The sequence below is a fragment of the Vicugna pacos genome, chromosome 1 (assembly GCF_048564905.1).
Source record: "Vicugna pacos chromosome 1, VicPac4, whole genome shotgun sequence".
NCBI lineage: Eukaryota > Metazoa > Chordata > Mammalia > Artiodactyla > Camelidae > Vicugna > Vicugna pacos.
This window is the reverse complement of record NC_132987.1, coordinates 63,800,351-63,815,317: the sequence shown is the minus strand read 5'-3', so window position 1 is coordinate 63,815,317 and position 14,967 is coordinate 63,800,351. Positions and strand designations below refer to the sequence as shown.

The 14,967-nt window shown below is 39.4% G+C and overlaps 1 protein-coding gene across 1 annotated transcript in view; it reads right to left on the bottom strand.

Annotated features, from left to right (window-relative positions):
• Positions 1-2,346: 2,346 nt before the first annotated feature.
• The window catches only part of SLC12A8 (solute carrier family 12 member 8), a 120,194-nt gene continuing 107,573 nt past the window's right edge, over positions 2,347-14,967 (bottom strand). Inside the window, exons 11-14 of the mRNA XM_006200894.4 lie at positions 13,358-13,452; positions 12,692-12,809; positions 6,179-6,239; positions 2,347-2,912 (exon numbers count right to left, since the gene is read on the bottom strand). Coding sequence (XP_006200956.1) covers positions 2,750-2,912; positions 6,179-6,239; positions 12,692-12,809; positions 13,358-13,452 — 437 coding nt within the window. The 3' untranslated portion in view covers positions 2,347-2,749. The remainder of the gene's footprint in view (positions 2,913-6,178; positions 6,240-12,691; positions 12,810-13,357; positions 13,453-14,967) is intronic.

Here is a 14,967-nt window from a genome sequence, read left to right as displayed (position 1 = left end):
GGAACCAGTGGATGAATTTTCACCCTTTCCTCCCTCTGCAAGGGGGTCATGAGACACAGATGTTCCTATGGTCTCCCAGAAGTGTCCTCCGAGACTAAGAGCGCAGTTGTACACGATACTAAAGGGTCACTAACCCAGTGCCATGCCTCCTTCCCTTTCCACTCTTTTCTCTTACTCCTTCTGGCTGTGCCCACCAGTAAAGCAAGAGCACATCTGCCTCTGCTTTCTGGGGGCCCAGGCTAAGACTCGATTCCTGCTTTTCTGATTACTATTACTACTTATATAGTAGAGGATTGGTCAAACACAAGATATTTGGATCTAATTAGAGGTTCAGCGTGTTTAGTATCTGCCTCCCACACTAGACTGTGAGCTATTCGTGTTGGTATTCCCAGCAGCGAGTAGAATGCAGGAATTCTTTATTATACCCATTCTTCTCTTATTCTTTTCCATAAAATTCATCGTATTGGGAAAGTTCTCATCTTGGATACTTGAATCTTCAGCTGTACGTAGTTTTCAAACCCAGGACCACCTCCTTTAGAGATACTCTTTCAGCCTGTTATGCAGAATTCAAAAAAGTGAAAAGCAGAATCAGTAAAGGCTTCCGTGGCAGGCTGAAAAATGGTGCCCCCGGACATACTCACATCAATCCTTGTTACCTGTGAATGTTTCCTCATTTGCCAAGGCCTTTGCAGGTGTGATTAAGTTAAGGCTCCTGAGCTGAGAAGATTATCCTTGATTATCTAGGTGGACCCTAAATGCAGTCACATGTATCCTTATAAGAGGGAGGCAGAGGCCCACTTCACATGCACACAGGAGAAGGCAGTGTGGTCACACTGGGTAGACAGAGATTTGAGAATGTTGTTCTTAAAGATGGGTGTGATGAGGCCACAAGTCAAAGAATGGCAGCAGCCACTAGAAGCTGGAACAGGCAAGGACCAAATTCTCCACAGGAGCCTCTGGAAGGATCACAGTCCTGCTAACACCTTGATTTCAGCTCAGTGATACTGATTTTGGACATCTGGTTTCCAGAACTGTGAAAGAACAAATTTCTGTTGACTTAAGCTACTCAGTTTGTGTAATTTGTTAGAGCAGCCACAGGAAACTAGTGCAGCTTCTTCTTTAAAAGGGCCTTCAGAGATCACCAACTCAGCCTTTTATGAATACAGTCTGGCTTTTTATGATTTCTCACGTGCTTACAGCTAACGTGGTCTTTGCTTTCTTTACACAGTTTCTAATGATGGTTGGAAGTCTGGTATTTAACCCCAAAGGTACATGAACAATAATTATAAACTAGATCTCACTGTGAACAGTAACCATAAACCAGATCTCATTTGTTTAGGAGAGGATGTTGAGATATAGCTGGCCCCTCATGACATTCCCACCCCCAACTCGCTTTAAGCTTGTTTCATCCAACAGGTCAGCGTTTCTCAAAATGGGATCCAAGGGTCGCCTGCGTTGAATCACCTGAGGCACTCATCAAAAATGTCCCATCCTGGGCTCGCCCCCAAGCTTATCTCCAGGATCAAGGTGCAGAAATCAAGCATCCCAGGTTTCTTAGCCCACTGACTTTGAGAACCTCTATGACAGAAGAAAGGGGTCAGAACTGACTAAATAGGAATTCCCTCCAGGGCTCAGAGGTAAAACCAGTGACACTGGGCTATGTGCTGAACTCATGCCGGGGCGGCCACTGCCATGGCCCCCAGACTGGATGCCTGTGATGATGGCCACGCTGAGCTTATAGAAGAACCAAAATAGTCCTGTCCCTTCATGTGTTCATTCTGCAAAATGGCTGCAAAGGTGTCCAGAGCGCAGGGCACCACACATGGTTTGGAGAACATGAGTCAGCATTAAGTAATTCATGGTAATTTAACTTTTTAATCAAAAAGATCTTGACGAAACAATAATAGCTTACAAATGTGTGTGCCCTTTGATCTTGCAATTCCACTTTTGGGAGTTTATCCTACAGATATTCCTTATGTTTGTACATATGAACACGATTATTCACTGCACAACTGACTGTAATAGCAAAAGACTGGAAACAATCCAAATGCCATTATTGCAGAACTGCTGAAATAAATTATAGCACATTCAGACAATGAAAAATAATGAGGAGACTGCGTGTGTATTGATATGGAAATGTCTCCACGATAGACGGTTAAGGGGAAAAGCAAGGTGGAGAACACATGTTGTCATATGCTACCTTTTGTGTATGAAAGGGGGTCATAAAAATCTACATTCTTTTTTGCTTGTATATTCATAAAGAAATGCGAGGAGTATTTCTAAGAACGGTGGTTATCTCTGGGGCAGGGGATGGGAACTGGACAGATGGGGAACAAGGATGGGAGGAAGACTTTTCACTATATATATGACTATTCTTTGGTGTTTGGAACTATGCAAGCCTATTATTTACTCAAAGAATAAATAATAAAGTAACACTTAAAATAACCATTTATTGTGGCCCTGAGAACAAGCAATCTGGTCTGGTTCTCCACACCTGCAAGTCTTGGTGTCCACAGGGAGCTCTTAAGATCAGGCACATGTTTCAGGCGCCACTGCCATTGCAGTGGGTACTCTGGTTAGATGTGATGCTCCCAACCAGAATCCACATTTCCACCGTTCAGAATGGCAGTGAGAGGACAGATCTTTGAGTATCTTACCAGGAGAACCAGCTCCACAGAGGTTCTTGGGTTGGAGTCCACTGTGCCCTGGACAGCTCCAGGAGGGGAGGGTCCCAGGAGGACTCAGTACTCTAGTACCACGGCATCAGCTGTTCCCGACTCACAAAGGAGGAGTGGTGGTAGCGATCCCGGGTGGCAAAGTCTGTGTTCTCCAGGGTGAGCTGAGTCATCTCCATGTCAACCCTAGCCAGGGACGGTGCCAAAACTATCTGCTCTTGTGGGGATCGCAAGGTCCTTTGGTGAGAGAAACACGGAGGACGGTCAGAAGGAAAGACCATATGCTCAACAGTGGCAGTAAGTCTCCTCTGGGACGGAGAAATTATTCGCGGAAGGTCATTGTGCTTATTACTTAATGTGCATTTAAACACCATAACCGCTGAAAGCTATATGGACGACGCTTAATGAACTCAAGGTATGAGAAATAAGGATCAAACAAAGAGGGAGTGTGACATTTACCTTCTGTTAGTAGAAAGGTATAAAACAGTGCAAAAATAACCTTCCAAATGCTGTCGTGTCGGGGCTCTATAGCTTTACTTGGATCTTCTTGTCAAATGAAATAATGGAATGGAGAGGCTGGAAAATGGAAGAGAAAGAGAAACCTTCCCTTTGGCTCACTGGAAAGAAAGTGGAATGAGGATCGATCTCCAGAGCTAAGGTTTACAGAGCAAGCAGCTATGAGGTCAAGTGCAAAGGCTTTTGGCACCGAGCTGGCTTGAAGACAACGAGCAAGTCCTGATTTGGATTCTGTCGTCACTGAAGTGTTTACATAGCGTTGGCGTCGGAATCAACTGGTAAAGAAAAATGTTAGGGATACGTGAGGGAAAGTGCTGGCAGCAGAGGGAGTAAGGAAAGGTCAGCCTGGCCAGCAGGGTATCCACAGAAGACAGACAGTCACAGCTCCGCCGCCAGTCAGCCTGGTGGCCTCGGGGGCGGGGGGAACCTCTTCGCCTCCTTGTTCCTCTGTTTCCTCATTTCCCCAGGTCCCTTCTAGTTCCTACAGTCTACATCAGGTCCTGAAATCACACCTTAGGCACAGATTTCCTCTTAAAATGTTACCTTAAAAGAATCATCTACTTTATGAGGAGTAACGTTCTATTGTTTAGATGAGGAATATATTTGATAGTGGTAAAAAGTTGTAGAAAACTTGTTATGAATCTATGGAATTCAAGCAGAAAGCTTCTTACTGACCAAAAAAAAAAAAAAGTGCTGTTACAGGAGTTCAGATCACAGGACAGGCTTTGCAGTACTTGATGACAGCACATCTAAGTTAGATGAGCTGAGGTTTTCTGAGACATGAATTAACTTTTGTAAAGTTGAATCTTCAAGAAGTAAGGTTAGGAAGTGACAGAAATGCCATCCCAGCCAACGTGTGTTTTTGCCATTGAATTATTTTCTCACCAATATTTTTTTTCCCAAGGTAAAACCATTGTATTCTTCCGAGTTCAGGGATATAATACACTTCACTTATTAGTCTAGAATGGCCTAGGAATTCTCACCTGGGCAGTTGCTAGGACTTCAGGAAAGAAAGCCTTCTAATGGTCCGGCTTAATTTCACATGATTCTGGGAACTACAGGTGTAACAGAGGAGGTAACATAGCTAAATTCCTTTGCCCCAAACACCCTACCATATTATTGTCCTTTGGTTTTGAAGAGCATCTGGGGCTCTAGTTGTGGAAAAAATTCAAGATGACAAAATAGAAAACACAGCTACCCATTTCTGCTTTTAAATGGATCACCACTTCCTGGTCCTTTCACTGAATAACCACCACAAAATGTGGCTTGGTAGCCATGGTGAGGTGGCACGTTTGACCCTGAGTCTCAGCTGAGGTCCCCGCCACCCCTCCGCAAGCCCACAGATCCGTGAACAGTGTGGACCAGGCTCCTTCCCAACCAAAGCACTGTTCTTGTCTAAGAATAATCTCGCCCCAATACAGTCTTCTTTCTGTATAGCACTATGGTGCCCTCAGAGGTGAAATTCCAGAAATTCAGAGTGCAAGACAAGGAGTAGCGGCCTCCCATGGCCCTTTGTGGGCTTTAAAAGCAGAGATGCCTAAAAATATTCGTGTAAGTTGGGTAAGACCAAATAGTCTCAATCACACACCACCTGCAGCCCAGCATCGGCAGGCAGCTTCCACACAGAATCTGCTTCCCCTGAAACTCCACTCCCTCGGACCAGGAGGCTGGGGGGAGCGGTGGGTGCAGATGTGTTGTGACCTGAGTCACCCGACCTGGTCCCTCAGCCTAGAAGAGAGACAGAGAGGTGACCCGCCCCTCCTACCACTCCACACAGGACGGTTAGCGCAGCTTCCAAGCAGAGGGCCAGGAACCCCCCTGCACACCACCTCTCCACCAGCCCTCTCCTTGTTGCTTTCCACAGCCCCCGTTCCCCTTCCTTCATCATTCCAGGCTCTGGCATCGAGGCTTCATTTCTAGTGCCAGTTTGAACCGACTGGCAGTGCTTTTAAAGAGCTGTCTTAAAAAGGATTCTTGGGAAGGAAGAATGGGGAGTTACTCCTCAACGGGTATAGAGTTTCCATTTTGCAGGATGAAGCGTTCTGGAGCTGCGCAGTGGTGATGGTGGCACTACAGGATGGATGTACATAACACCACTGAACTGTCCACTTTAAAATGGTGAAGATGATCGATTTTATGGTATGTGTATTTTACCACAATAAAAACAATGGGTAAAAGTTCTGAACTTACATCTGGGATCAATGGGAAGAGGTCCCAAAACCCATTAGCAATGCCTAGGCATGGAAGGTGAAAATATTGGCAAGAACAATCCAGACATCTAGCGTTTCAAAAACAAACCAACAAAATGAAACCAAATAAACACTTGGTTGTGTTCTGCCTGGGTTTTCCCAGCCTGCAGTTTTGGCTCCTCACTGATACTAAAAGGGGAGGGAAGTAATTTTTCAGAGTCATGAGGCCTTCAAAGGTGAGGAAGCACTGGCAGTGAGGCCTTCTCCTGTTTCTCAGGAGGGTTGTTGGTTCTTCCCTTTTCTTGGGTATTTGAACATGGGGGTCCCTCGAACTCCTCCAGGATCGCTATGCTGTTACTGTACTTGGCCTCTGCACTCTCCCCAGTACAGGCATGTTGACTACGTCTGAGCTGAGAAGGAGGATGGGAGTTCTCTGGGCCCTGATCTTAGGTATGAGTAAGTATCTATGCTAGTATGTCTTTGACTGTGAACTCACTGAGGGTAGCTCTCTTGACTTATATCACTCAGCAATCAGATGCTAAATAAAGCCTCTGTTCATGATTCCTGAGGATAAGAAGGGAGAAGGATGTGGGCCAGAGGAAGCTTCTGATGGGCTGAGGACAGGGGCCTAGGTGGTGGAGAGCAGTGGGGAGCAGACTGAGTGTCCTGGAGGTTCTCAATGGTCAGGTGTTCACGCCACAATTCACCCAAGCCCAGCTAGGAACGAGACACCCTTAGCACCTTCCAGGGCCCCGGGACACGCATCCGCCCTGGTTCTGGCCCCAGATTGGCACAGACCTGCAAGAGGGGATCAGAAGAGACTTCATCCATCTGAAAAGGCTGAAGTTGGAGGCTAAACCTGCAGGGAAGACATATACATAAATATTTATGAAGGATCTACGTATGCATCTAGAATCCCCTGACACACACACAGAATGGCACAAACATTTTTTTTTTACTTCTTCAGTCTAACTAACCAAACAATATTCATTGTAATGCTCTCTGACATCAACCTGCTAAGGACTTCATACCCATAACATAGTTTCCCAAAATTTATTTCTGAACTCCAAAAATGTTTTGTAGAGAAAAAAGCAGAGGACCTGTTCACTTCAGTCTTAGGAATTTTTCTTTCCTTTTCTTTTCTTTGTTCCAATTTTGATAATCTTTTTCCCTTAGATTCAAGCTGATTTGTGTCAAATACATACTATAAAGTCCCCTGCTGGACCATATTCTCTTTGAGGACAGGAAATGCATTTTTTTCATCGGTAACACTCACAATACGACACCCATAGGATCTGGCACTTATGAAATTTCCTACACATGTTAAGTGAATCAAATAGCTCAGCGTGTAGAAATGCTAGAGCTGACATCGGAAGTGAGATTGTTGTTGATGCTGACCAAATATCCTGACGTCAGACACCCTGATTAGAATACGGTTTATCAACTTTTTTTTAAAAAAAAACTTTTCTCTTTTGGTATGGGTTTTTTAAATCTCACATAATGAATTATATATAACTTTAGGAAGTTAAATCAAATGAAGTCTTATAAAATGCTTCCTTGTACTCACTTATATGTACATGCTCCACCAGATAATATATTTATATATAAATGGCTGGTTGAAAACTGGTTAATTAGATCATGTTCAATATATGACCAGGAAGTGAGCATTATTTTAAGAGGCTTATGTTAGAATCCGGGTTAAGGTCAACGGTATGCAGCTGATAACATGTATTTACAGTCTCATTTAGGGTCCTTACGGTTAAAGGGAGGATAAATTTTAGATTTGCATTAATATCTGCAATTGGAAAGAGAATTCTCCTAAAGTATTTCGACATTGTCTGAAGGAAGAAACTAAACATAAATATTTTATTAGCCGGTCCTACTTATTTGTCATCATTTAGATTCTAAATTGGCTAAATTTTAGATGAAAAAATTGGCCTGAAATTTGATGGCATACTTGCCTGTGAATAGATTTCTGGGAAATATTTAAATTTCTTAAGATCAAACTAACTTCTAAGAAATTTCAGAAGCAATCACTGATACAATCACTCTGCTAATTAAACTATATTCTATCCATTAAATTAGCTGATATAAGGACCCTTCTTAGCATGACTTTGTAAAGCATTATTTTTCATGTGCATGTGATTTGTTTGAAGTGCACTTCTTTCAAAAATATACTTCAAACTACTCTAATTCAGAAGATTTTTTTTTTCAGTTTGCCTGGATTGTTATAGTACATCTGATTTAGTTAGGACTTGAAACTATGTAACTGCTTTAGTTTAAACTGGGGCATTGCAGAATTTTGGTGAGAGGGGCTCTCAAATGTATTTTTTTTAACAGGTTTATTATTGAGGAATAACTGGCCTGCAATAAACAGAGTATTAATAATATGTCCTTCCTTTCTTTATTCCTGATGCTCTGGCATTTGGGGTCTTGATCCTAGAGGTGTTAATTACTAGAGATGGCAAACAACTCCCCTATGAGCACACCCTTAATAAACAAACCAACCGATCCAGGCTGACACTCACAACTATCCCCTTCATCAAACTGATACATCAAGCCAATATTCCCCTGCCTTAAATCATTCCAGGGCTAAATACAAGACAACTAGTACAACAGAGACCACCCCTATAACCTAGAGCAACCTGAAATTACTCTAACAATCCAATCCTAAACTTACTCAGCTGCCTACAGGCCTTGCCCATTGCTTCCCATTAAAACCCTAATAAAGGCTCTGGGCCATGCTCTTGCCTCTTCCTTTTCTGCCTCCTGAGCAACCGTGGTCCTCCCCACGTGGCTCTGCATGGCCTGCGTGCCTCCTGTTCCTAGGGCTCTGTGAGTGTAGACTTCCATCTTCATGACAGTCATGTCTGTGCCTGTGTGTCTTACAATATCTGATTAATACAAGTCCCAGGTACATTTCTGGAACAAGCAACATGCATTTAAAGTGTACAATGGTGAGTGTTGACATACGTATACGTTGTAAAACCATCACTACAAGCAAGATCATGAACATATCCACCACCTCCAAAAGCTGTTTCAAGCCACTTCTTAGACCTCCCTTCCATGCAACCACACACCCACCCTCATCCAAAGGCAACTGCTGGTAATGATGTCATTATAGATTAGCTTGCGTTTTTACTAACTGTACATGTATATGCATAAAATGTTACATTATGTACTTTTAATCTGGTTTCTTTCACTCAGCATAGTTGTTTTGAGATTCATCCATGTTATTGTGTGTATCAATAGTCCATTCTTTTCATTGCTAAATAGTATTCCATTGTATAATTTATTTTGAGAGTCACCTGTTGATGGACATTTGGATTGTTTCCAGTTTTTGACTATTGCAAATAAAGCTGCTATGAATATTCATGTACACATTTTTGTATGACCATATGCTTTCAGTTCTCTTGGATAGATACCTAAGAGTACAGTGGCTAGTTCATACAGAAGGTATAAGTTTAACTTTTTAATAGACTGCCCAACTGTTTCACCCAGTGATAGTACTGTTTTCACAAGCTCACCAGCTGTACATGATAGTTCTAGCTGCTCCACATCCTTGTCAGCACTTGGCATGATCAGTATTTTTCATTTTAATCACTCTAACAGATGTGTAGTAATATTATATTGTGGTTTTAATTTGCATTTCTTAATGACTAATCACAATGAGCATTTTTTCATGTGCCTATTTGTTATCCATATATGTTCTTTGCTGAAATCCATTTAAAACTTATGCCCATTTTGAATTTTTTGTTGTTTTCTTATTATTGAGTTTTGAGAGTTTTTATATATTCTAGATACTTGCGATTCACTAATATTTTCTCAGAGCCTATGGCTTGCCTTTGCCTTCCTTAAGTGTGTTTGGGAGATCAAACACCTTAATTGTGATGCAGTCCATTTATCAAATTTTTTCCTACTTTTGATGTTATATCTAAGAAATCTTTGCCTCACTCACAGTCAAAATGTTTTTTTCCTGTATTTTCTAGGATCCATTTGGAGCTATTTTTACATTGTATAATTTATGGATCAAAGTTTGTCTTTTGCTTGTAGATTTCCAACTATTCCAGCACCATCTGCTGAAAAGATTATTTTTTTCCTCCACTGCATTGCCTTTGCAATTTCTGGACTCTCTACTCTGTCCATTGATTTATTTGTATATCTTGCTTCCAATACCATGCTGTCTTGATTTCTTTTGCTTTATAATTAGTTTTGAAATCAGGTAATCTTAGTCCTCCAACTTTGGTTTTCTTTTACAAAGTAGATTGTGCTATTCTAGGTCCTTTGAATTTCCATATAAATATTTTAGGATCTGCTTTCTAATTTCTACAAAAAAGGCAGCTATGATTTTGCTGGGGATTGTATCTACTCCACAGAAAGCTCTGAGGAGAAGTGACATCTTAAAAATATTGAATCTTTCAATTCATGAATATAGTATATATATTCATTTATTTCTTTAATTTCCTCTCAGAAATATTTTGAAGTTTTCCTCTTCTAGCCTGTAAATATGGTGAATTACATTGATTGATTAAGAATGTTAAACCAACTTTGAATTCCTGGGATAAACCCACTTGATTATGATGTATTATTATGCTTTTTGTATTATTTTGTATTCAATTTGTTAACATTTTGTTAAGAATTTTTACATCTATGTTCATGAGGGGTATTTTGTGAAGCACTTGTATAGAACTGATATTCTTTCTTCCTTAAATATTTGATAGGTTTCAGTAGTGAAGCCATCTGAGTGGGCCTAGGGTTTTCTTTATGGGAAGATTTTTAATGACAAGTTTAATTCCTTTAATAGATGACGTAAACAGTCCTATATGTCTTCTAGAGTGAGCTTTGATAGTTTGTATCTTTCAAGGAATGTGTCCAATTCACTGAAGTTGTCAAATTTATTGGCATAAAGCTATTTATAATTTTTCTTTTTTTAATATATTTTTGTTTTTATTTGTTTTGTTTTGGGGGAGGTAATTTGATTGATTGATTGATTGATTGATTGATTTTGACAGAAGTACTGGGGATTGAACCCAGGACCTCGTGCATGCTAAGCACACACTCTACCACTGAGCTATACACCCTCCCCCTCCATAATATTTCTTTATTTCCCTTTTCATATCTGTAGACTCTCTAGTAATGTCATCTCTCTCACTTCTGGTATTGGTCATTTGTGTTTCCTCTCCTTTTATTCTGATCAGTCTCATAAAGGTCTGTGAATTTTATTGATCTCGTATAACCAGCTTTTTGTTTAACTGGCATTCTGTATTTTTCCTGTTTTATATTTTATTGATTTTTACTTTAATCTTTATTGTTTCTTTGTTTCTGCTTATTTGGGTTTAATTTGTTCTTTCTCTAGTTTTTGAAGTTGAAAATTTGAATCATTGATTTGAGATCTTTTGCTTCTCTAATAGAAGCATTTGATGCTTCTCTAATAAAAGTAGCTGCATCTCACAATTTTGGTAAGTATAATTTTCATTTTCATTCAGTTCGAAATACTTATTTAATTTCACTATTTCTTCTATGAACCAAGAGTTATTTAGTCTTCAGTTTATTTAGTGTTCTTAGTCATTTAGTGTTATTTAGGGTTCTTTAGTTTCTAAACATTTGGGGATTTTCCAGATATCTTTCTGGTATTTGTTTCTATTTTACTTCCCCTTTGTTCTTGAATTGACTTTAATGCCTTTAAATTTACTGAGACCTTTGAAAAATGTTCTAGAATATGGTTTATCCTGGTAAATGTTTCATGTACACTTGGAAAGGATATATATTCTCCTGTTGTTAGGTGGAATGTTCTATACATATCAGTTTGACTAGGTTTGTTGATAATGTTACTCAGGTCTTCTAAAGCCCTACTGATTTTTTTGCCGATTTGTTTTATCAGTTATTGAGAGTGAGGTGCCGAAATCTCTGACTACAACTGAGAACTCTTCTACCTATTGTTCCAGATCTATCAAGGTTTTACTTTATGTATTTCAAAGTTCTGCTTTCAAGTGCATAAAAGTTATGATTTATTATGCCCTCTTGATTAATTTGCCCTTTATCTTTATGAAGTTATCCTCTTTATCCCTGGTAATATTCTTTTCTTTGAAATCTACTTTGTCTGATTTTAATATAGTCACTCCAGCTTTGATTTATCTTATCATGATATATCTTTTCCATCTTTTTACTTTTAACTTATATTTAAAGGAAGCTTCTTGTAGACAGCATATAGTAGGATCGGGCTTTATATCCTTTCAGTCTGACAGTCTCAGTGTTTAGACTATTTAATTGGGACTGTTTAGACCATTTTTATTTAATGTGATTATTGATATGGCCAGGTTTATATAAACTACCTCGTTATTTATTTTTGGTTTGCCCATATGTCCTTTATTATCTTTTTCTGCTTTATTTTTATTTGAGTATTTTAAATTCAGTTTTATCCCCTTTATTGGCTTATTGTAACTCTTCGTGGTTTTACAGGCATACCTCGTTTTACTGTACATTGCTTTACTGTGCTCCTCAGTATTGCATCTTTTACAAGTTGAAGGTTTGTGGCAATCCTGCATCAAGCAAATTGATCAGCACCATTTCCCAACAGCATTTGCTCACTTTGTTTCTCTGTGTCATATTTTGGTAATTCTTACAATATTTCAAAGTTTTCCATTATTATAATATTTGTTATGATGACCTGTGATCAGTGATCTTTAATGTTAATACTACAATTTGATGAAGGTTCAGATGACGGTTAGCATTTTTTTAATAATAAAGTACTTTAAAATTAAAGTATGTACTTTTTTTTAGACATAATGCTATTGCACACTTAATAGACTACGGTATAGTGTAAACATAACTTTTATATGCACTAGGAAACAAAAAAATTTGTGTGACTTGCTCTATTGCAATATTCATCTTAGGGCAGAAACTGAACTCAGTATTTCCAAGGTATGCCCGTATTTTAGTAGTTGCTTTAGGGTTTGTAGTACACATTTTTAACTCCTCACAGTCTGCCTTTAAGTGGTAGTATTTTGGTACTTCACTTATAGTATAAGAACCTTCCAATAGTATATTCCCATTTCTTCCCTCCTGGCCCTTGTGCTGTTGTTGTCATCCATTTTACTTCTACATGTCTTATAAACCTCACAAGTTATTATTATTTTTCATTTGTCACCATTTATGTAAATGCCATATTTTTTCTCCTAGACTGTCAGCTCCTTGAAAATGGGATTTGTATTTGAGACAGTGCTGGCATTTAATAGGTTTTCAAAACACATTTTTTCAGTAAATGCTAAAAGAGAAGACAAGAAGTGATGGCAAAACGGCTCTGTTGCTTACCCAGGTGAAGCCCTGCACTGGTCCGACCGATGTAGAAATACACAATGGCAGCAACACCTATGTTAACCAGGGTATAGACCCACTGGATCACAAACATGATGAGAAGGGACCCAAAAGCCTGTGGAAACAGAGTAGGAAGGATAGTTTACTAATGGTTTATTTCATGGTAAGCAAGCATAAGGCTAGGCCCTTAAGAAACAACAGTCCACATCACCAACCTCTGATCACTATAAAAGTCTGAATAATTGAAGTGCACTCATAATTCAAAAAATCTCTCAAACATGTATTTGAGAAGACATCCTCCTGAAAGTACCCTCTAATCAACAATCAATCAATATTCCATTCTAGCCCCTTGTCCTACTCCTTTCCAGAAGAAACAAATTAGAGTGAAATTGTGCTAATTTCATGTACCTAGAAATTTGGTGACCCAGAGGTTATTGGAGATGATTAATTATTTAAAAGTAAACCACTGATTAAAATAAGTGGTTCATTAAATGTAATCTTGCCATATGTAGCCTCATCTAAATTCTAATATAATAGGCAATTAAGTCACATTGCTCCTAATGAAGACTCCCCTCTTTCCTCCCTTACCCTCCACTGCAAAATGACACATCTCCACCTGAATTATGTCTCAAGGACAATTGAGATCAAAATGAAGCTACTCACCCCCAACAGGGAGACCCAGGGGTTGCATATGCGGCTGTAGAAAGAAGTTGGTCTCTGGATATCTTGTTCCTGGAGCCCAGACTTTGGGAAGAAATCTAAAAAATAAATGAGCCAAATCCTTGGTTATTAATTTGTTATCAAACCCTCTAGTATTTTCATTAGCAATTACCTCTGGGTTCCTCTTCTCTAATTTTGTAACTCAGCCTAAAAGACAACTTCCCCTCTCCCCAACAACTAAATCCCTTGGCCACACTTGAGGCTTGTCTTTACCAGAAAGCTTTCACCTCCTAAATTATGATTCCAATCAATCTACTCTCAGCCTATCAACTCCTTTTTTTCTCATTTGCTCTGCTGTCTCCCACCCCAACTGTTTATAGCCTGCAGAGGAACTTTCAGTCAACTTTCCCTAGTATGTTTTTTACTTTCTATCATCTACCTTCTCTTTTCACCACCTTCTTATCTAGCTGAGATTCCATGGTCCAAGAATATTGTGTTTATCATCTGCTTCCACATTTCAGCATTACTCAGCAGTCTTAAACCTAGTCAACTCATTCTCTTACTCTCTGATATAACAAATTTACAAACTCTCCTCTCAAAAGAAGCTTTAATATTTTCTCATCACCAAATCTACCAACCCACTTGGCACATCTGTACCCTCTCATCTGCCTTTTCATTTTTAGAGTGGACAAACATTCCCAGCTCCAACCTAAGGCCCATCTCTCCATTTGTGCCCTGCTTCAGGAGTGTGCTTTTTTCGTCATCAGTTTTTCCATCCTCTACTAAATCATCTCTATCAAATACAAATACAGTGTAATTTCTCCCAACTAAACAAAAACGTCCTGGTCACCCCCTAGCTACTGTCCTATTTCTTTGTCTCCCTTACAGCAAAACATGTCAAAACAATTATCCATATGGTTTCTACCTCCTGTTGTTTCCTCAACCCATTCGTAGGATTGTATACACCATTCTACTTAGACTATTCTTCCTAAGGTTGTCAATGACTTGAATGTTTTCCAACTCAATGGTCGACTCCCAGTCCTCATCCTACTTGACCTTTCAGATAGCATCTGACACAGGTGATCACTTCCTTCTTATTGAAACACATCCTTCTCTCGGTTTCTAGGATGCCTCACTCTCCCAGTTTTCCTCCTATCTCAATGCCCACTTCTTCGCAGTCTCCTTTGCTGACTCACCTCCTCCTTTCAACTCTAAAATATTAGACTATCCCAGCATTCACTCAGTCCTCAGCTCTCTTCTTTATTCTGCATATACTCACTCCTAGAAGATCTCCACAAGTCCCATGACTTTAAATAGTATCCATATATTAATAATTCCATGACAATGAATATATGTATGTTTATGAATAACTGAAAAATTGTGCTCTACACTGGAATTTGACACAACATTATAAAATCACTGTAACTCAATAAAAAAAAGTTTAAAAAATAAAATAAAATAAATAAAGACCAGATCACAACTGGCCTTTGACTGGCTGAGTTAAAACAAAAATATTCCAAGTTAATACCATCTCCAACCTCTCCCTTCAACTAAAGTTTTGTGTATCTAGTTGTCTTCTCAATATCATCCCTCACATGGCTGTTAAACACCTC